Below are 23,932 nucleotides of genomic sequence, written 5' to 3'. Positions count from 1 at the left end.
AAGAAAGGTAAAGTTTGAGCAAAACTCAAATTTTTGAACACCCAGGCCAGTGCCTTCTTCTAATATTACATATTCTATGAGCAAAAGTCACTGGTAATAACAGTATGTAGTTTGACCTCAGATATTTAGAGACACTTCACATTCTAAGTGAGTTACTTTCTGATTTACAGAATAATGTTCTTAACACAATGAGAACTTAATAAAACAGCTTAAGTCCTCAGAGAATGGTGTAAATATTGTTTATTTGTGGGTTACTTATGGGTTTGCAATATAGTGTAACTTTGAGTAAAAGGAAATGGAAGGTTTAAATAACACAAATTAAAGTCTAAGGCACCAATATTGAAAATTGAGTAGTTCTGGCCAGTGTTGCTCAGTGGTTGAGCATAAACTATGCACCAGGAGGTCATGATTTGATTCTGGTCAGGGTACATGTTTGGGTTGTGAGCTTGATCCACAATAGGGGCATGCAGAAGGCAGCCGATCAATGTATCTATCTCATCATTGATGTTTCTAGCTCTCTCTCCCTCTCCCTTCCTCTCTGACATCAATAAAAATATATTAAAAAAGAAAAAGAAAACTGAGTAGAATGTGAATATTATAATGAGCTGAGAATTAAGATTCTCTCATAGTTCTCTGAGCATTGAGGTACCCTAATTGACAGTTGGTGGGCCACTAGGTCCCCATGAATCACCTTTACTTATTCCTGCTTCCATTGCCCAGATTCTGAGTTTTGCTTTGAAAAGCTGTAACTGCCACCTTCTTTGGAGACCTACATTTGAACTACTGGAGCCACTACAGAGAACCAGAAGTGCCTGTGATATTGTCTTCCATCCCACATGTACATTTCCATTAAGCCTGTCGCCAATGATGGATTGGAGTCAGAGTGTGGAATCTCAGCTTCTTTGTTCCCATAGTATGGACTCTGAGATGTAATCAGATTCCAGAGCTCCCCTTAGTCACTCTGAGTTTGATTGGCATCATCCTTCATACTCCTGCTTCCTCCATTTTCTTACCAGTTCTCCTGGGAGTTTTCTTAATCACTTGTATGCAAATTCCTGCCTCAGGGTCTGTTTTTGAGTAACTCAATCTAAGGCAACTATGGAAGCTATTTAGGATCCACCCATCCATTCATATTTATCTATACTGCTACCTCCCTCTCTCTTCCCTTCCTCACCTTCATTCTGTATCCCACTCTACCCCAATAAGCAACACCTGAAAGAACATATGGCTATGGCATACAGCCTATTCCATTTTAGAATTCTCTATACTCATAAAATCATACACAAAAATGCACATATGGAGGAATATTTGTGTTCCCAAAGTAGGGTGTATAGGGTATGGCAAAAGTAGGTTTATAGTTGTTTGTATGGAAAATAAAACCACAAATAAATAATAATACAAGTATAAACTCTGTGTTTCATTCTTCACAACTTTTGGCCCACCCTACAGGGAATACTTATTTGATTCCTGTTTTTCTTACTGAACAATATTTAGGTTCCTAATAAAGAAGGAAATTATTTTTAACTAAGAGTGCTATTGTAATTTTCCCTAGTTATAAGCTTAATAAAAATATTTTCTTGGAAGGAGAAATCATGTTATAAATGCAGATATGTAAAATGTATAGATAGAATTTGAAGTCATAGTTGGAAAAAGTTTCAATGCTGCCAATCATTTTATACTCTCTCTCTGCAAGTTTTATATTCTAACATCTTTGATTGGTTGCTTTTACAGTATGCATTTATATATAAAAATATAATATGTTTAATTAGTTTGTACACAATTCCCATACTATTATGTTCTGATTTTATATTATATTTTATCCTAATATTTCCCTAATGCTTACTTAAATAGTATTTAATACTGATTTAGTGTGCTTTTCATCTTCAAGTCTGTTTATAATTCAATTTTACAACCTACTAGAATGGTTGATATCTTCATTTCCATTTTGTAAATATAAAGTCTGAGACACAGGGAGATTAATTGACTTTTTCCTGGCCATAAACATAACAAGAGTCATAAATTTAAAATCTTTAACTTCCAACTTCATGTTCAATCCATTAGCATTAGATCATTGCCACTTTCTTACAAAATAAACTCCTTTGAAATATTATTTATTCCATAATTAAAACATAACTATTATGTCAATTACTGCCTTTCAGACCTTATTGATTTCTAAAATCTTGATTGGATGAATGTGGTTCCCTTTTTATGGAATCTGTATAATTTGTCCTTAATTGGAAATATTGCAAGTTATCTTCATCTTCAAACATGAAGTAGAAATGACTATAAAATAAGAGTGATTTGCTGTGTATGAAATATAACCTTTATAAAATGTGAAGAAATATTTTTATTCTGAAAGTTCCTTATATGTGTGTGTGCATTGATTTTTAAATAATCACAATTTGTGAATACATGAAGATCTATTGAATTAGATAACAGAATCCTATATAATAAAAGGGTAATATGCAAATTGACTGAACAGTGGAACAACTGGTAGCTATGAAGCACACTGACCACCAGGGTGCAGATGCTCAATGCAGGAGCTGCCCCCTGGTGGTCAGTGCGCTCCCACAGGGGGAGCACCACTGAGCCAGAAGCCAGGCTCATGGCTGGTGAGTGCAGCGTCAGTGGCGGGAGCCTCTCCTGTCTCCGAGGCAGCACTAAGGATGTCCGACTGCACTCCCCAGGAGGAGTGGGCCTAAGCCATCAGTTGGACATCCCCGAGGGCTCCTGAACTGTGAGAGGGCACAGGCTGGGCTGAGGGCCCCCCCAAATTCATGAATCTCGTGCACTGGGCCTCTAGTATATGTATATTCTTGTGACAGCATGCTACAGGTTGTAACATTTGAAAGGATAGTCCAACAAGATATCTAAACACATGTTGGCATGGCTAATGTGCAGAATCTATAACCCAATTTAAACTCAGTAAATTTCTTCTTTTTTAGACTATGAATTATCCGTGTGAATTCATGATAGTGACAGTTTTCATTGACTGCCTAATGCTGATATTACTAGAGTGTCAAAATAAATACAGCCATGCTACTGAGTTACCTCTCCTTTTCTCAAACTTACATTTGCTCAGAAGCAATAGAATAGAAACATATTTTTGTTTCTCTGCTTGCCTCGTATTTCTTCAGAGGAGACCTAAATTTGTTAATGATGTTTCTTTGCTTCTAGTAAGTTTGAGAAATGTGACAAGTTCATGCTTATTGTAATATACCATTGAATATGATATACAATTAGTACATTTAATTTTTAAATTGAATGTTCCCAGTATCAATATTCCCTGTATCAATGCTCTCTGTGTCAATATTCCATAGTAGCACAATGAGTCTATCAAAGTTGACCATGTGGTCCGCTGTAATATTTATAGCAACACTAGCATAATGGTGAGGAATTGGGGAGGGGAGCATAAAGAGTGTGAAAACAATAAAGGTAAGTATATAATTCATGGAAATATAGTAATTGAGAACTATTTTAAATGATAATATGAAAATTAAGGTCGCCAGCAGATTTATTAACCAGTTTTATTTTGCTAGATTTTTATATAATAAAACAGCTGATGTGGGAATGTAAAGAAAAAATTTAAAAGTCTGCTATTACCATATATCCCTTAAATAGTCCTTCCCAAATTATAGTGTACTGAAACTTTTTTTTTTGGACCTCACTTGAGGATATTTTCTCATTGATTTTTTTTTTTTAGAGAGAGTGAAAGAGAGAAGGAAAGACAGGGAAATATCGATGTGAGAGAAACACATCGATTGGTTGCCTCCTGCACACACCCTGACCAGGCCCAGGCAAAGGGGGAGCCTGCAACCCAGGTATGTGCCCTTGACTGGAATCAAACCCGGAACCCTTCAGTCCGCAGGCCAACACTCTATCCACTGTGCCAAACGAGCTAAGGCTGTGACTTTAAATTCATTGGCAAGTAATATGACCTATACAAACTCTTTTTAGGTTATAATAATTTCATTTTACTATTTCTTCCCAAGTGAATTTAGAAACAGTGTTATGTCAACAGAACTGTTAAGTTGCAGGAATTACTACTTCTTACTATATGTTAAAACTCCCTAGGATAAGATAAAGACCTTGTTATCTTCTACTTTAATCTAACATAAAACAAGGTAAGTTAATTAAGAAATTATATCACAATAGTAAATTAGAGAGTATTCAAAAACATAGAGGTATGTGGTTAGGCCAAAGAAGAACAGTTTTTTAAAGTGAGATAATATAGTATAATAACATGCTCAGTATATACATATATGCACATATATGTATATGTAACTTTTTAGGAAGCTCCAAATAAGACCTACTTTCTCATAGTACTTGATCTCGTAGTCCAGTATGGCTCCATTGGGAAAAGCAGGTGCTTGCCATGATAGGGCAATGCTATTTTGGGATGCCCAGTCCTTCCTTACCATACCTATCAGGGAAGGCGCTGAAATGAAAGAAAATAACTAAGAATTAATTGACAGGAATCATATTCCATATCCTTTCTGTAATATTTTTCTTCCCAAAATACATAATTCTTGATGAGCAGGACATCAAGTATAGGTGTCAGATTAACAAAGTAGCCTTACGATTTTCTCTATTCAATCTAAATAAAGTATCTATAATAATAAAAGCATAATATGCTAATGAGACTGGATGACCTTCTGGACGAAGCTGGGGCTGCAAGGGAAGCCGGGGTCCCGGGTGCCAGAGGGAAGCCGGTGCTGGCAGCCAGGGGAAGGAAGGCCTACTCTTGCATGAATTTTGTGCATCAGGCCTCTAGTTAAAATGTATTTAGAAATACTATCAGGGAACAAAGGAAAATTTCAAGTAGTCCAAGAATAAGGACCAGAACTCATCGTCTTTGGTTTTGTTAGAGGAGGACATTTTTCTTTAAACTGATTTTGTCTCTACATGGAGTGTGATACACTTGGCTCCTATGTTTTATTAAATCTAAATCTTCTATAGAAAAATCCTCTGCAATGACAAGATCATTCATATGCTTTTCTTTCAAGACTTAGGACTTTATAAAGCCTTAGTATTTTATAAATGTTTACATCACAAACTTCTTAGACCCTGGCCAGATAGCTCAGTTGGCTAGGCAGTGGCCGGCAAACTGCAGCTGGCGAGCCACATGCAGCTCTTTGGCCCCTTGAGTGTGGCTCTTCCACAAAATACCACGTGCGGGTGCGCACGTACAGTGCGATTGAAACTTCGTGGCCCATGCACAGAAGTCGGTATTTTGTGGAAGAGCCACACTCAAGGGGCCAAAGAGCCACATGTGGCTCACGAGCTGCAGTTTGCCGGCCACTGGGCTAGAGCATCGTCTTGCTAAGCCAAGGTTGCAGATTCCATCCCTGGTCAGGGCAAATACAAGAATCACCCAATGAATGCATAAATAAATAGAACAACAAATGGATGTTTCTCTCTCTCTTCCTTCCTCTCTATAAAACTATTTAGGACTTAATAAAGTGTTAGTACTTTATAAAAATTTATATCACAAACTTCTTAACTACAGTAAATTATTGCTTATCAATGTAAGAATTATTTGCATGGTTTCTGTTGCATTTGAATAAAATTGAAATCCTTGATTTCTGAAGTTTATTTTCAGAATCATGTCTTTTTCTCTATATATATATATCACTGTTTTAACAATCTAACTTCATCCTAAAGTAATCTTGTATTAAACTCCCCAAATTTACCTAAATTATATATATTTAAAAATTTTTTATAACAAAATATTTTTCATTTTAAGTTTTCTACATTTTAAAAGTTTCTTACATAGATGTTAAAACTCATTCATAAAAAGAATAATATAAATTAAATATACTGAGATACTATTCCTTATCTACCAAGTTGGCAAAAAAATCCAAAAATCTGATACCAGGTTCTCTGTTCAAAAGGCTGTGGTGGAAAAGGACTTAAATGCATAGGTGGGAAAAATGCAAAATGGTACAACTCTTATAAAGGGAAATTCAACAATTTGAAGACAATTCTATGTTCATTTATACTTTGGCTTTTTGGAATTCATCTTAAAGATACATTGCACAAAAAACAAAGTGATATATTTATAAGCCTACTCACTGACAATTGTTTGTAATGATTGGAAACAATTTAAATATCCATCAATACCAGACTATTTGAAAAACCATGCTACATCCATCAGAGAGTTATGATGTTGTAAAAAGGAATTGTGACTATCTATAAATACTACAATGGCATTATTTCAGGACATATTTTTAAGTGATAAAACTTAAGTGGAGAAAAATACATAAAATACAATATAAGGAGAAATCTAGGAATAGAAAACAATAACAACTGTTACCCCTATAGGATGAGAAGAAAATAGGATGGACACTACAGGGTTAAAAGCGAAATGTCTCTGACTACAGCTTCCCTTTAAGATTCATTTTGGAATCCTGTAAATATTTTTAAGTGTTAGAAAACAAATTAACATTTTAAAAAGGGAACCCTAGTATACTGCTAGTGGGAATACCGACTGGTACAGCAACTGTGGAAAACAGTAAAAGTTAAAAATGGAAGTGATCCCACTTCTGGGAATATATCCTAAGAATCCTGAAACACCAACCAGAAAGAATGTATGCACCCCTATGTTCAGAGCAGCGCAATTTACAGTAGCTAAAATCTGGAAACAGCCCAAGCACCCATCAGTTGATGAGTGGATAAAAATGCTGTGGTACATTTACACAATGGAATACTATGTGGCTGTATAAAAGAAGGAACTCTTACCATTTGTGACAATATTGATGGACTTTGAAAATATTATGCTAAGCGAAATAAGCCAGAGAAAGACAGGTATCACATGATCTCACTTATATGTGGAATCTAATGAATAAAATAAACTGGTGAACAAAGTAGGTCCAGAGGCATGAATACATGAAATGGACTGACAAATGGCAGAGGGGAGTGTGGTTCGGGGGGACGGGAAAGATTATCCAAAGAACATATATGCATATATACATAGCCCATGGACACAGACAATAATGTGGTGCAGGCTTGGGCTGAGGCAGGTTGGGGGGGGGGCAAAGGCAGGAAAATGGGGAGATGTCTGCAATACTGTCAACAATAAAAAAGCAATTTTGAAAAATTAGAAGAAGAAAAATAAAAGAAAGAAACCTGTGTATTGAATTGGATGCATAGACTCCAAGAGGAACTACTTAAAGTGACTTTAAAACACAGTAACTTAACATACATCTCAAAGGGATATATTTTATAGATTTTAAAAACTGCAAAAATATTAAATTATTTTTAGTAAGGATATTATTGATGGTGGTATTGGAGTTATAATTCAGAACCAGTGTCTATATATTAAGGGATAAAGCAAATGAATAATTATGTTGGTGTCATTGATAACTAGGGTTTTTCTTTTCTCCTAGCGAGAAAGGAAATACAGATGTCAGTTCAATAAAGTATGTAAAAACTCTACAGTAGTAAACTCAAATTAGAAATATATTCATGAACTCATGATATCTTTCTAATTCATTTCCAGAAAACCATTCAAATATACCAGTCACTGGTGAGAATAGGATTTGAAAAAAAATTGATTCTCTGTGATCATGGCAAATATACTTTAAATTTCTAAGAAAAACTCAAGTATTAAGTTTGGTGTTTTATGTCTGAATGTTGCTTTTCTATCTTCAGGATAAAATAATTTTTTTAAATTTGTGAGAATGACAAGTTTGGTTCTTCTATGGAAATGAGTACTTTAGAAACTACATTTAAAAACCTTTCCAGATGTTGAATGAAAGCATCATTATAGGACTAAAACATATTCTTAAACATGAATAATAATTATAGAAATTGCTAAGAAACAGAAAAGTTTGTGATAGAAGCTAAAACAGATATGGATAATGTAAATAAGAAAAAGTGCTCAGATAATTCACTCTTTAATCGAATCATATGCACTACAAATAAGCTACCATTAATAAATTTATCCATGTTGGAAACTACACTAATGTTCTTTGAATTATAGTGTAATACTGTATTAGATAGCACTTTATGGAAAAATTAAAATTCTCAAGTGAATTATACAAATTATAAATTGATTTAAGTATGTCAATTTATTACAATTTTTGAAAATGTCTTTTCCATATGTATACATCTTATAGTTAATTTTCAGTTTAATGTACAATGCCATAAAGCAACATTACCAGTGTATCACACTTTGCTTCATAATTATTTAGCATTCAAGATCAAATAATATAATCTTTTCAAAACATGTAAGAAATTCAATTATAGCAGCAGTATATTAGAATAACTTTTAATTCAAATATAGGTACTATCTTTTCTATTTAAAATTCTTCAATGGTCAATTAATTTTATAGGTATAGCACCTAAATTTTATGAGTCCTCTCCTATATGTCTATAAAATAGAAATAAAGAGAATCTATTTTCTAGCTATGTAAATTATACATGGACTGTAGGGTCCAAGAACCACATAAAGCCTAAAAAAAATCTTCACTTTTGCACATTTATTTCATAGGTAAATTTCCATATTTTACATATCTTTAAAATATATATCATTTATATAATTCTATTTTTAAAAAATATATCTTTATTGATTTCAGAGAGTAAGGGAGAGTGAAAGAGAGATAGAAACATCAATGATGAGAGAGAATCATTGATTGGCTGCCTCCTGCATGTCCCCTAATGGGGATCAAGCCCACAACCCAGGCATGTGCCCTTGACTAGAATCAAACCTGGGACCCTTCAGCCAACAGGCCGCTCTATCCACTGAGCAAAACCAGCTAGGGCTATAATTCTATTTTTAACCATATTGTAAACCTCAGTCCACATTTTGATATGGACTCCATAGTTATTACTTTAATAGTTAAATTATTAAATTATGTGGATACTTTATTAAGTTTTTCCTTTAATATTGGATGTTGAAATTCCAATATTGTCCTGTTAGTGTTCTCAGATTTTATGGACACATTTTAGATTTTCTTAAATATTTTATAGAGAAAATTGCTTCAATTAATTTGGATTTTCTGCGCCATACTATGTAATAATGTATTGCTTTTGAAAAGAGCTATATCAATACACACTAGGCACACATTTTAAATAGTTATTGAGTTAAAGCAGAGGCTGTTGGAAACAATTTATAAGTCGATATATACCCCAAAGGCTCCCTTTTCTATTTGCAAAGAAATCCAACACCATACAGAATTTCATTTTAAAACAAAGCTTCAATATAGAAAACCTCAAGTGTTTGTTTTGATTATATTTAACAAATTTGTTTTCTGCATAACCCAAGTTTATGGAGCATCTGAATTTGGCATTTTGGGACAACACTGTAGTTCCAATGAATATAAAGCAGAAAATACATAATTCCTCAACATAAGAAAAAACTAATTTTAGAGCACAGAAGGACAACTATTGATTTTTACTTATGATTCTAAAAAGTCAGTGAAGGAAAGAAATAGTCAGGGAAATAATATCTTTTGGATTTTGTCAGATCAGAGGCTCAGTGAAAGACGTGAAGACTCAAACAATGTTTCCTGAGTAAAATTATGTACTCACTATAGTTCTCAGTAGGATTATATTTCTGATACACATCCTTTCATAAGCCTTCAAAATCTTAGCTTTGACCTTCAAGAAAAATGACTGCTACATTCTTTAAAATGGCTTTAAAGCAAACCGTTCTAATTACTACATTTTCTGAATCTCAAATAGTTTACCAAAAGGTCTATTAAAAATGTGAAAAGAAAAGCATGTAACAGAATTAGTTAACAAAAGAGATCTTTTTCACATCTAGACAATCATTATTTTCTTATGCTTATGTGGAGATACCCAAAGAAATATTAAATTATTCTAATTATTTTGCTCCTATTTAATCTGAGGTTATCCCTATTTTAAAGATGAGGAAGTTAAAGCTTAGAGGAGTCAGCAATAGTTTAGTGATGAGATGTGAGAGTGAATTTTGATATTAACTCAAAATGTCAAGAAAAAAGTAGAAAATTAACATTTTTGCTGCATTTCCTCTTAAAATCAATCTTAGTGTTGTAATCTGTACAAAATTAAAATCTGTGTTCAGAACTAGAAGTGAGGAATGAGGCAAAGTCACAAATATCTTCTTTGCTTTTGAATCTGTTTTTTGATATTTTTAATATCAAATAATGACACATTTGAATTATATATATATCTTATTTTGAGAATGTAATCAAGATTTATCATATGGATCATGAGTTTATGTATTTTCCTAAAGATCTATCAAATATTGCTAATAATCATTTACTGAGAATATGGGCATAGTTTATATATTGAGATATGTGTATGTGTGTGAGTACGTGTGTGTTGGGTAAAAAAAAGAGAAATTAAAGGAAGAGAGAATGAGAGGATACTCTTGTGCACACGTTTCTGTGATAATTAAAACCTTAATAGTGAATGTTAAATGATAGAATCTTAGTATTAAGGTAAACCTTATAAGCCATTTCATATATCTTCAGCAATGCAGAACATCCCTCACCACATCCCTGAGAGCTGATTATCCACTTCTTGCTTCAGCAGTTGCAGTAGAGTCTACTTCACAAGGAAATCCATTCCTTTTTGAAAATCTCTAATTGTTAAAAAAAAGTCCTCACATGAAATTTGTTTTCTTCCTGCAACTTCCCCCTAGTTCCTAATTCTGACCTTCAGCATAAATGAAATTAACTCTTCCACTTTGCTCATCTATCATCCTCTTTCTTATCTCTCTTTTTTCTTCCTTTTCTCCCTTCTTTCTCTCCCTCTTTCTTCCTTCCTCTCTTCATTCTTCATTTCCTTTCAGTGCTCTTACCTCTTCTCTTTACCCTTTTCCCTTCCTTTTTACCCTGTGCCTATGTCCAGAAAGCTGTGTGTGTGTGTGTGTGTGTATGTGTAGTTTTAGGGGAAATACAATCAACAACATGATGAAATGTAAATAAAAAACACTAATCTAATCCTATATAATAAAACCCTAAAATGCAAATTGACCAAATGGCAGAACGACCTGCGGAACAACTGGTCACTATGATGCACACTGACCACCAGGGTGCAGACGCTCAACACAGGAGCTTCCCCCTGGTAGTCAGTGCGCTGCTCAGCCAGAGGCCAGGCTCAGAGCTGGTGGGTGGAGCAGCGGTGGTGGGAACCTCTCTCGCCTCCGCAGCAGCGCTAAGGAGCAGTGAGCCCTGCTTCTGGCTATATCGGGTCTAAGCCAGCAGGTGGACATCCCCTGAGCAGTCCTGGACTGCAAGAGGGGGCAGGCCAGGTAGAAGGACCCCCCCCCCTCCTCCAGTGCACAAATTTCGTGCACCTGGGCATCTAATACATAAGTAATATTTACCAGGAAGCACAAATCAGAACATACATTTAAGACTGATTGTCCTCTTTTTCTGTGATAATGAACCAATGGGCATAACTACCAAGCAAAAACATGTAGTAATGTTTTTTTTTCTATAGATGTTGAGATACATGCCATAATCAATAACATAATTTTACTGTGAAATTTTGTAAATGTGATATTTATGTGAATTAACATTTTGAAACCTGAGCATACTTCAAAGTGTGAGCTATGTCTTGTTTTTTGGACATGTTCGTTAAATGTATTGTGCTTTGGGTAGTATATCTTTTTTTTTAATTATTTATTTTGCATCTCTCGGATGATTAGTGACTTTGAGCATGTTTTCATATGTCTCTTGGCTTTCTGAATGTCCTCTTTTGAAAGGTGTCTATTTAGATCCTTTGCCCATTTTTTGATTGGATTGTTTATCTTCTTTTTGTTAAGTTGTATGAGTTCCCTATAAATTTTGGAGATTAGGCCCTTATCAGATATGACGTTGGCAAATATGTTTTCCCACGCAGTGGGTTTTCTTGTTGTTTTGTTGATGGTTTCTTTTGCTGTGCAGAAGCTTTTTATTTTGATGTAGTCCCATTTGTTCATTTTCTCTTTAGTTTCAACTGCCCTAGGAGCTGTATCAGTGAAGAAATTGCTTTGGCATATGTCTGAGATTTTGTTGCCTTTGGATTCTTCTAGAATTTTTATGGTTTCCTGTCGTACATTTAAGTCCTTTATCCATTTTGAGTTTATTCTTGTGTATGGTGTAAGTTGGTGGTCTAGTTTCATTTTCTTGCATATATCTGTCCAATTTTCCCAACACCATTTATTGAAGAGACTATCTTGGCTCCATTGTATGTTCTTGCCTCCTTTGTCAAATATTAATTGAGCATATTGGTTCGGGCTAATTTCTGGACTCTCTATTCTATTCCACTGATCTATATGTCTGTTCTTGTGCCAGTACCAGGCAGTTTTGAGAACAGTGGCTTTGTAATACAGCTTGATATCTGGCATTGAGATCCCACCTACTTTGTTCTTTCTCAGGATCGCTGCAGCTATTCGGGGTCTTTTTTTATTCCAGATGAATTTTTGGAGAGTTCGTTCTAGATCTTTGAAGTAGGCCATTGGTATTTTAATGGGAAGTGCGTTGAATTTATAGATTGCTTTGGGTAGTATGGACATTTTAATGATGTTGATTCTACCAATCCAAGAACATGGTATGTTCTTCCATCTCTTTATGTCTTCCTCTATCTCTTTTTTCAATGTCCTGTAGTTTTCTGAGTAGAGGTCTTTTACCTCTTTAGTTAAGTTTATTCCTAGGTATCTTAATTTTTTTGGTGCGATGGTAAATGGGATTGTTTTTATAATCTCTCTTTCTGAAAGTTCACTATTGGTGTATAGAAATGCCTCAGATTTCTTGGGGTTAATTTTGTATCCTGCTACATTGCCAAATTCATGTATTAAGTCTAGTAGTTTTTTGATGGAGTCTCTAGGGTTTTGTATGTATAATATCATGTCGTCTGCAAATAAGGACAGTTTTACTTCCTCTTTTCCAATTTGGATGCCTTTTATTTCTTCTTCTTGTCTAATTGCAATGGCTAATACTTCCAGGACTATGTTGAACAGGAGTGGTGAGAGTGGGCATCCCTGTCTTGTTCCTGTTCTTAGGGGAAATGGTGTTAGTTTTTGTCCATTGAGTATGATGTTGGCTGTGGGCCTGTCATATATGGCTTTTATTATGTTGAGGTATGATCCTTCTATTCCCACCTTGCTGAGAGTTTTTATCAAAAATGGGTGTTGGATTTTGTCGAATGCTTTTTCTGCATCAATTGATATGACCATGTGGTTTTTTTCTTTCAATTTGTTTATGTGATGTATTACGTTTATTGATTTACGGATGTTGTACCATCCTTGCATTCCTGGGATAAATCCTACTTGGTCATGGTGTATGATCTTTCTGATGTACTGTTGGATCCGATTTGCTAAGATTTTGTTGAGGATTTTGGCATCTATGTTCATGAGGGATATTGGCCTGTAATTCTCTTTCATTGTGTTGTCTTTACCTGGTTTTGGTATTAGGGTGATGCTGGCTTCATAGAATGAGCTTGGAAGTGTTCCTTCCTCCTGAATTTTTTGTAGTAGTCTGAGGAGGATAGGTTTTAGTTCTTCCTTGAAAGTTTGGTAAAACTCCCCTGAGAAGCCATCTGGTCCTGGGCTTTTGTTTGCTGGGAGCTTTTTGATGACTGCTTCAATTTCTTCCATAGTTATTGGCCTATTGAGATTTTTAGATTCTTCCTGATTGAGTTTTGGAATGTTGTATTTTCCTAGGAATTTGTCCATTTCCTCCAGGTTGTCTAGTTTGTTGGAGTAGAGCTGTCCATAGTATTGTTTAACAATCATTTGTATTTCTGTGGGGTCTGTTGTTATTTCGCCTCTATCGTTTCTGATTTGGTTTATTTGGGTCCTCTCTCTTTGCTTCTTGGTGAGCCTGGCTAGAGGTTTGTCGATCTTGTTTATCCTTTCAAAGAACCAGCTCTTGGTTTCATTGATTTTCTGTATTGTTTTTTTGGTCTCTATGTCATTTATTTCTGCTCTAATCTTTATTATCTCCTTCCTTCTGCTCACTCTGGGGTTTTCTTGTTGCTCTCTTTCTAATTCTTTGAGTTGTAGAGTTAGATGATTTACTACCATTTTTTCTTGTTTTTTGAGGTAGGCCTGTAGAGCTATAAACTTCCCTCTCAGGACTGCTTTCATTGTGTCCCATAGGTTTTGGATTGTTGTGTTTTCATTGTCATTAGTGTCCAGGATGTTTTTAATTTCTTCTTTGATGTCATTGGTAACCCAATCAATATTTAATAACATGCTATTCAGCTTCCAAGTGTTTGAGTATTTTGGGTTGTTTTTATTGTAGTTTATTTCTAACATTATGCCATCGTGGTCTGAGAAGAAGCTTTTTATGATTTCAATCTTCTTGAATTTGTGGAGACTTTGCTTGTGACCCAATATGTGGTCTATTTTTGAATATGTCCCATGAGCACCTGAGAGGAATGTATATTCCATGGCTTTGGGGTGAAGTGTTCTGAAGATGTCAATTAAGTCCATCTGATCTAGTGAGTCATTTAGGATTGCTGTTTCTTTGCTGATTGTTTGTCTAGCGGGCTTATCCAGTGGTGTCAGTGGTGTATTAAAGTCCCCTACTATGATTGTATTGTTGTCGATCTCTCCTTTGATATCTTCCAGGAGTTTTTTTATGAATTTGGGTGCTCCTGCATTGGGTGCATATATGTTTACCAGGGTTATATCTTCTTGTTGTATTGATCCCTTTAGTATTATGAAGTGGCCTTCCTTATCTCTGGTTATGGCCTTCACTTTGAGATGTATTTTGTCCGATATAAGTATTGCTACCCCAGCTTTCTTTTCCTTTCCATTTGCGTGAAAGATATTTTTCCATCCCTTCACTTTCAGTCTGTGTGAGTCCCTTCTAATGAGGTGGGTCTCTTGTAGACAGCAGATGTATGGGTCATGTTTTTTTATCCATTCAGCCACTCGATGTCTTTTGGTTGGAGCATTTAGTCCGTTTACATTTAAAGTTATTATTGAAAGGTACTTGTTTGTAGCCATTTCTTTTTTTGTGTGTGTGGCTGTTTTCTTTCTGAGCTTGTTATTTCTTCTTTTTACACCAGTCCCTTTAGCATTTCTTGCATGGCTGGCTTGGTGGTGATAAACTCCCTTAGCCTTTTTTTGTCTGTGAAGCTTCTTATTTCCCCTTCAATTTTGAATGATAGCCTTGCTGGATAGAGTATTCTTGGATTCAGTCCTTTGCTTTGCATCACTTTGTAGATTTCTGTCCATTCTTTTCTGGCCTGATGTGTTTCTGTTGAGAAATCATTTGATAATCTAATGGGAGATCCCTTGTATGTAACTTTCCGTCTCTCTCTTGCAGCCTGTAAGATTCTCTCTTTGTCCTGAACATTTGCCATGGTAATTATGATGTGTCTTGGTGTGGGTCTTTTCGGATTCACCTTGTTTGGGACTCTCTGGGCTTGTGTGACTTTTTTCTTCCCCACCTCAGGGAAGTTTTCTGATATTATTTCTTCGAATAGGTTTTCTAATCCATGTTCATCTTTCTGTTGTTCTGGCACCCCTATTATTCGTATGTTGTTTCGTTTCATGTTGTCCCAAAGCTCCCTTAGGCTCTCCTCCTGTCTTTTAATTTTTTTCTCCATTTGCAGTATAGTTTGGGTGTGTTTTGCTTCCTTGTCTTCTAATTCACTAATTCGGTCCTCCGCTTCTCCTAGTCTACTGTTGATACTTTCAATGGAGTTTTTTATGGCAGCTATATCACTCTTCATTTCTTCTTGGGCCTTACTTAAGTTGTTGATTTTTTCATCTGTTTCTTCTAGCTTCTTGCATATGGTATTGAATTTTTCATCTGATTCTTCTAGCTTCTTGCATATGGTATTGAATTTTTCATCTGATTCTTCTAGCTTCTTGCATATGGTATTGAATTTTTCATCTGATTCTTCTAGCTTCTTGCATATGGTATTGAATTTTTCATCTGATTCTTCTAGCTTCTTGCATATGGTATTGAATTTTTCATCTGATTCTTCTAGCTTCTTGCATATGGTATTGATTTTTTCCTCCGACCGGTGCATGTACTCTAGGACCCTTATTCTGAATTCTTTTTCCGTCATGTTGCATGCCTCTGTCTCACTTAGCTGCTTTTCTGGCGAGTCCTCCTTTTCTTTCCTTTGGGGGTTTCTTTGTCTACCCATGTTTGATCTCACTGACATATCTAGTTGTTGAGTCGTTCAGTGGCTGCTCCCTGGGTGGCAGTGGTTCCTCGGGGTGTGGTTGCTCCTTGGGCGGTTGTGGTAGCAGTGGCTCCTCCGTTGATAGCAGGGCCTCTGGTGGGTGCTGTTCACAGCTGTGGTGGCTCTTCTGGCAGGTGGAGGGAGGCTTCACACACAGTAACTGTTCCCCAGACAGAGCGTGTGGAGATCAGGAGGCCGCTGTTGCTTGAATCTGCTGCGTTGATTTAAAGGCACAAAATACAACACAACAAGGCACAACGTACCAGGCACTGAACACGAATGTATTTACGATATCAATAACCCCAAATAAAGGTGGCCACCCGAGCTAAGAGAGTTAGGAGATAAGGAAGAAAGAAGAGAAAAAGGTAGAAGAGAAAAAAGAAAGAAAGAAAAAAGAAAAGAAAAAAAAGGAGTGCAAAAATAAAATTGGAAAAAGGGAGGGAAAAAAAGAAGAGGAAAAAAAAAGTAAGAGAGAAAAGAGAGTGAAGTATAAGAGGGGAAGAGACTATTTATATGAGGGGAAAACTCCTATAGAACCGCCACTAATACCAACAATTTACAGCAGCAGATTCCTGGAGATGAATACAAACTACAAACAACCAATAATATCAAGCGACGCAAGGGAAAACAGAAGCACAGAAATAACCGGGGGGCGGGGGGAGAAAAATAAAAAGAATAAGCAGACTAACCTCACAAACGATCCTAAAAAAACCCCCAATATACTCGTCAATCGAGCAAACAACAATAAACAATAGAGAGAGAAAAGAAGAAGAAGAAGAAAAAAATTTGGATAGTGAAGGAAGATAAGGGAAAGGTGTATAAGGATTTAGAGCAGGGGATTGGACATAGGGTATATAAGTAGGGTGAAATTTTGACAGGGGGTAAAAAGAATAGGGAAAATCTAAAGCTGGAGTAGGGTAAGAGAAACAGGACAACAAAAGGGAAAAAGTGGGGAAGAGGGTTTAGCACAGAGGCAAATTGAGGTAGAGAAAAATGTTGCTAAAGGAACGATGAAAATAGAATGGAGGACATTAGTCCCAAAATAAAAAAATAAAAAAAATAAAAGAAAAGAAAATGACACTTTAAAAAATGGTAAAATGGTAGCGGTAATAATACTAGTTAAAAATAAAAATGTAGTAGTTGAAAGGGTAAAATCAGGTGATGGAAAAAAAAAAGAAAAACAATGTTTTCTTAGTTAAAAGGTGAAAAAGTAATTAATTAAAAAAAAATAAAATAAAAATGTGCAGTAATGCAGGTGCTTCAGATCTTCTACTCTTCTTTTTGGCACGCCCGGAATTCAGGAGAATGTTGAATTTCCCTCTGATACACTGTTCCTCCGTGTTGTAAGCCACAGTCCTGATTTTAAGGCAGGCCGTATTGGTTCCCCTTACTGCTGTATTTGTATGTACAGAAGAGTCAGTTCGTGGCTCTGCCTCTGGGTGGCAGTGTGTCTGGATTGACCTCCAAGGCTTTAAGTCCTCTCTGACCAGGAGTTCTCTATTGTACCTGAACCAGCTCCGCCCAGATCTGTTTCACCAGTCGCCACTCTCAGCTCTGTTTTCCAGGCTCCCCAAAAACAATCTTCCCCTACAAGCTCCGCTAGCGACCCCAACTGGGCAATCACATGCACTGGGGTCAACAATCAAACTCACAGATTTAAGAGGGAGTGTGTAAACAAGAGCCTGGGAGGCTGTGGGAACTCGCAGGGCTCCACCTTCCAGAACTCCGCGGAGTCTCAGAGCTGGTTTTTTAATCGTTACCCTGCTCTGTCTTGGGTAGTATATCTTAAAATATCTGCCACATGTGCTTTTCCTTTGATTTTTTTTTTCTATAATCAGAGATAATGATAATATATATTGTTATCTACTTCCCCATGTGGTTGAAACCTGGTTATGAATTTAAAATATATATGTGATGCTTATATACAGATTTAGTGCTTTATTTCTTTCAAATTTCTGTCTCTTTTTCTACCTGAGAATAAGACTGTGGTATGTTAAACCATATGACAGCTGTGATAGTGTGACTAATGGCCCCCAAATATGTACACATTATAATCTCCAGAATCTGAGAATATTCTTCTATGGTAAAGGGATTTGGCTGTTTTTAAATTAAGGATTTTGAGATGGGGAGATTGACCTGGACTGCCCAATGTAAGTACAATAGGAAACTTGTCTATTGAAGAGAAGGCTATGAGCCAAAGGGTGCAGAAGCTAAAAAGGGGAAGGAATAGATTTCCCCTAGACCCTCTGGAAGGAACAAGCACTCCTGTTACCTTGTAAGACTGATTTTGGTCTTCTGACATCCAGACTGTAAGATAATAAACATGTTCTTTTTTAAAATTTTTTAATTTTTTTTATTTTTACAGAGATTGAGAGAGAAAGAGACATTGATGTGAGAGAGAAACATTGATCAGCTGCCTCCTGCACACACCCCGACCGGGGATTGAACCTGAAACCTGGGCATGTGCCCTGACTGGAACTGAACCCACAACATCTTGGTGTACAGAACAACACTCCAACCAACTGAGCCACACAGGCCAGGGCAACATGTTGTTTTTGAGACAAGTTTGTGATAATTTGTTATAGTAGCAATAGGAAACATTTTGGATACATTTACAGTTAAGTAGGGGAAGTGGGGGAGTTTTAAAAAATAAGTTTCTAAAGCAGGTTTAAAAACACCGATTTAATTACATAATTCATTTGATATATTTATTACTTTTTAAAAAATATGTTTTTGTTGATTTTTAGAGAAAGAGAGGAAGGGAGAGGGAGAGAGAGATAGAAACATCTATGAAAGAGAAACTTCAACATCCATCAGCTGCCTCCTGCACACTCCCTGCTGGGGATCAAGCCCGAAATCAGGCATGTGCCCTGACTGGGAATGGAACCATGACCTCTTGGTTCATAGGTCAATGTTCAACCACTGAGCAACACCAGCTGGGCTATATTTATTAATTTTAAAAAAGTATTCATTCTGTTTATTTTATTATTTTTTAAAATATATTTTATTGATTTTAACAGAGAGGAAGGGAGAGGGATAGAGAGCTAGAAACATTGATGAGAGAGAAACATCGATCAGCTGCCTCCTGCACACTCCCACTGGGGATGTGCCCGCAACCAAGGTACATGCCCTTGACCGGAATCGAACCTGGGACCCTTGAGTCCGCAGGCTGACGCTCTACCCATTGAGCCAAACCGGCTAGGGCTCATTCTGTTTATTTTTTAAAAAATATTTAAATACCCTGCTCTTATATATTTTTCTTATTTAATCTATAATCTGTTATTTTTTAAAAATTTCTGCCTTTCTTATTAGAAAAAAGGAGATTATCCTCTTTTTGATTATATCACCTTAAGTTATAGGTGATATAGGATTAATTTTTTTCAGTCTTTCCTTAGAGTTAATGTTATTACATTTTTTTAAAGAAGCCTTTAGCTTTGAATTTCAAGCATCTCTCCCAAGGAAATATTAACATCGGGTAACACAAAGCTTGCTCACTCTATTTCTTCCATGCCATATGATGCAAGCAGGAAGCTTGACAAGACATTGGTGAAAAATGTGTGGAAATATTTGCACACTACTTGTGCAGGCCACAGTGAAAAATCACTTTATTAATGATGAGTCAAAATGATACAGCACTGTCAGCACTTAATTACTAGTATACAGAGTAAGACCTGAAGCATTATCTTTAAAGTTCCTTTTTAGTATAATCTGTGCCTTTTTTACTTCTATTTTATTATTAGTCTTATGACTGGCTCATTTAATGTGCTCACTGTTAAGCTTGTCTTTAGGCTGCTGTTTTCAGTAATTTATACCATACACCTCTACTGGCGATTTTATCATTCCAGAGGCATTTGAGAAACTGTTTATATGACAGATGCTATAAAAATGCAGTTTCTTTGAAATATAATGATGGAAATTATATATTTAATTCTCAAATTAGATCAGTCTGAGAATCTGCTGACCTTATTATTACCTGTCAAGTTACAGTAAAAAAATATGTTGTACCAGTATTTTCTAGGAACTTAAAATACTATTCACTAAAATTGCAGAAATTTTGCTTGGCCCTGGAAAAAGATCAAGAATTTGTCTCTTGTCCGGCTGGTGTGGCTCAGTGGTTGAGTGTTGACCCCTGAACCAAGAGGTCATTGGTTCAATTCCTGGTCAGAGCACATGCCCATGTTTCAGGCTCAGGGGCGTGCAGGAGGCAGCAGATCGATGTTTTATCTCTCTCTTCCTCTCTCTAAAGTCAATAAAAACATATTTTTTTAAAAGAATTTGTGCCTTCTCATCTTTACTTCAAATAATTTCCTTATTTATATATTCATAGCATCCCATTATATTAAAATCAAGAACATTGGTTTCTGGTTATTCATCTAGGCAAAAAGTACTATTATTTGAACTGTTCAATTATGTAAATTACATATGAAAATTATATAAATAGATTTTAAATATAATATGCTAGTTTTATTTGTACACAGTTTCTCATGCTGGGCCTCAGTTGATTCATCAAATAGTTTGCATCTTGTTCCAGGAATAGAAAGATAAGGCAACTTAAATACTATCAAAAAAAAAAAAAGAAAAAATTCTATTACAATAACCAGGAAAGTCATGTATAAATAAATGTCTAATATCATCTTAAATAATATATTTTTTTTGAGTTTGACTATTTTATTTTTTTTAAATTAAATTAAAAAGATTTCATCACCATTTATCCCCTCTATGTCTTTTTCCACCTCCAGAGTTTGACTATTTTAGATACCTCTTGAGACTGGCTTATTTCACTGAGAGTAATACCCTCAAGGTTCATTCATGTTCTTACAAACTGTACAATCTCCTCTCACACAAAGTAGCTGGCCATGTGCATATCCTATAGTTCTCTCCATTGGGTATTTTTCTGTTCTCCATTGTCTTTCAAGGTTAACCCTGAGTGAAGCTGTATTGTAGCCACTTTCCATTTTTTACTTGTACCTTTATGTCAAGCAAACCATCTGCAAACCAAATTCAGGATTTTTCTTCCTCCTTTAGCTGGTTATATGGGAGCCTGACAGTATGGCCACCAGTGTGAGATGAGCGAGTGGTGCTGGTGTAGCTATAGTGGGTGACATGAGAGTCTGGGCTAACTTCTCATGCAGCTGACTTGTGTTTTGGTGTGGTCCTCTTTGGGTTCCTCTTGTTTGGGAATCTCTGTGCTTCCTGGACTTGTAAGTCTATTTCTTTCACCAGGTAGGGGAAGTTTTCTGCTAATATTTTTTCAAATAGGTTTTTGATATCTTGCTCTCTCTTTTCTTCTGGAACCCCCATAATGCGAATATTGGTACAATTGAAGTTGTCCCAGAGGCTCCTTACATTATCTTCATATATATATTTAAATTTGCATTTTTTTATTGTCTAAAGTTTTGCATATGTCTCCTTTTCCCCCAATTGACAGAGCTGTACATGAGGTCAGCATTTATCTGTTTCAGCCAATGTTAGCAACCCATCAATTTCTCATACAAAAAGTCATAGTGACCTGCAGTTGAAGAGCAGTCACTTAGCACCACTTACTCAAAATGGCAAACATGTCCCTAGTGACACAATGTTCAAATGGTTGGCCATGAGTTTGCTGGGATGATGGCCTATGGGTCTAATTGGAACTGCAATTTCCCCAAAAGCACTTTTATTTTTTTTTTTATTAGATTTTCCTTGACAATCCCCTGGCCTCCCCTACCCCCCAGTGTCTTATGTCCATTGGTTATGCTTGTATGCATGCATACAAGTCCTTCGGTTGATCTCTTACCCCCTTCCCTCCTGCCCCCCAACCCTCCCCGGCCTTCCCGCTGCAGTTTGACAATCTGTTTGAGGCAGCTCTGCCTCTGTATCTATTATTGTTCAAAAGTTTATAATGGTCTCTATTATCCATGAATGTGTGAGATCATGTGGTATTTTTCCTTCATTGACTGGCTTATTTCACTTAGCATAATGCTCTCCAGTTCCATCCATGCTGTTGCAAATGGTAAGAGTTCCTTCTTTTTTACAGCAGCATAGTATTCCATCGTGTAGATGTACCACAGTTTTCTAATCCATTCATCTACTGATGGGCACTTAGGCTGTTTCCAAATCTTAGCTATGGTGAATTGTGCTGCTATGAACATAGGGGTGCATATATCCTTTCTGATTGGTGTTTTTGGTTTCTTGGGATATATTCCTAGAAGTGGGATCACAGGGTCAAATGGGAGTTCCATGTTTTGTTTTTTGAGGAAACTCCATACTGTCTTCCATAGTGGCTGCACCAGTCTGCATTCCCACCAGCAGTGCACGAGTGTTCCTTTTTCTCCACATCCTCTCCAGCACTTGTCGTTTGTTGATTTGTTGATGATAGCCATTCTGACAGGTGTGAGATGGTACCTCATTGTTGTTTTGATTTGCATCTCTCGGATGATTAGTGACTTTGAGCATGTTTTCATATGTCTCTTGGCTTTCTGAATGTCCTCTTTTAAAAGGTGTCTATTTAGGTCCTTTGCCCATTTTTTGATTGGATTGTTTATCTTCCTTTTGTTAAGTTGTAAGCAGCAAAGCCATAAAGCTTGCAAAAACATAAATCTTTGAAATAATATAATGAATGAGTAAAGTTTTATATACAAATTTTACTGTTTCATTAAAGAAAGTTTGGATACTTAAAAGAAATCCATACAATAGATCTCAATGAAGCTTTTAAAAAAACGATGTAGCCATACAGACATGGGGAAATAAGCATAACATTTAAAGTGGCAAAACAAAGTGCAAAATAACATGCATGCTATGATTTAAAATTTTGTTGTAAATAGCAAATAGTCCCAGATTATGTAAACAAATTGTGTAACTATCAAAAGCATGTTATAAGGTTTGGGAATGGATGGTTAAGAACATGATGATCAAGCTCCTCAACCGAAGGCTAATTCAGCAACATTTTAAAAGGTCATTTATGGTGCACCCGCCACAAAGATGACCCTTCTCCTGGGGATGATGAGAACAAAGAAAAGCAAACCGTCCCTGTTTGGGACTAGAAATTCCTGGAAGTTGACCAAAAGGAACACTTTTTGAGTTTATTCTGGTTGTGAAGTACTTAGACATCAAAGGTTTGCTTGGTATTATCTGCAAGGCTATTGTCAATATGATCAAGGAGAAAACTCTTCATGAGATTCCCAAGACTTTCAATATAAAAAATTTTACTGAAGAAAAGGAAGCTCAAGTATGCAGAGGCCCTGTGTTGCGAAGAGAACTGAAATGTGCCTGACACGTCTAAGCACTAGTTGCACTACTTTGTTTATAAGTGTTAATATTCGACAAATGGATTCCAAGATGGTTGCCAAGTAGCTGGAAACTCCTTCCTTTTGCTTCCAACTGCGGATCAGATTGTAGAGCAATTGGCTTGAAAGATCAGTTGAACTGTATCTGATCTGAAATACTGAGAACAGGAAACATGGAGGAAAGACAGGAGGAGACATGGGGAGTGTGAGCTCCCGTGGGTAGGTGCCTAGCTGGGAAGCGAAGGAATATTGCAGCAGCGGATCCCCCTCCCCCTGGGAGGGTGGTGTCTCAGCTCCATTCAAGGATCCCCAATCCAGAGAAACAGAGAAGGGAAGGGGAGTCCCATAGTCGGGTGGTGGGAATCAGTGGGGATTTGATTCACCCGGGAGACTCAGACCACACCATCCAAGGCAAGGAGTGATTTCTTCGTTACAACATCAGCCTGGGAAGTTCATGGCCGGAGACAGACTGCCTGGCTTGGTAAAGCCGCTTGTTCTTGCCCAATTTCAGCACATGGGAGGTACCCCTCCGGCCCCCCGCCGCC

The 23,932-nt window shown here is 36.4% G+C and overlaps 1 protein-coding gene across 1 annotated transcript in view; it reads right to left on the bottom strand.

Moving 5' to 3' along the window:
* LOC102255541 (ephrin type-A receptor 6) overlaps positions 1-23,932 on the bottom strand; it is a 994,071-nt gene that overhangs the window by 382,766 nt on the left and 587,373 nt on the right. The window contains exon 6 of the mRNA XM_014528319.1: positions 4,314-4,438. Within this exon, the coding sequence (XP_014383805.1) occupies positions 4,314-4,438 (125 nt within the window). The remainder of the gene's footprint in view (positions 1-4,313; positions 4,439-23,932) is intronic.

The sequence above is a fragment of the Myotis brandtii genome, unplaced genomic scaffold (assembly GCF_000412655.1).
Source record: "Myotis brandtii unplaced genomic scaffold, ASM41265v1 scaffold63, whole genome shotgun sequence".
NCBI classification, from domain to species: Eukaryota; Metazoa; Chordata; class Mammalia; order Chiroptera; family Vespertilionidae; genus Myotis; species Myotis brandtii.
This window is presented reverse-complemented; position numbering and strand designations above follow the sequence as displayed.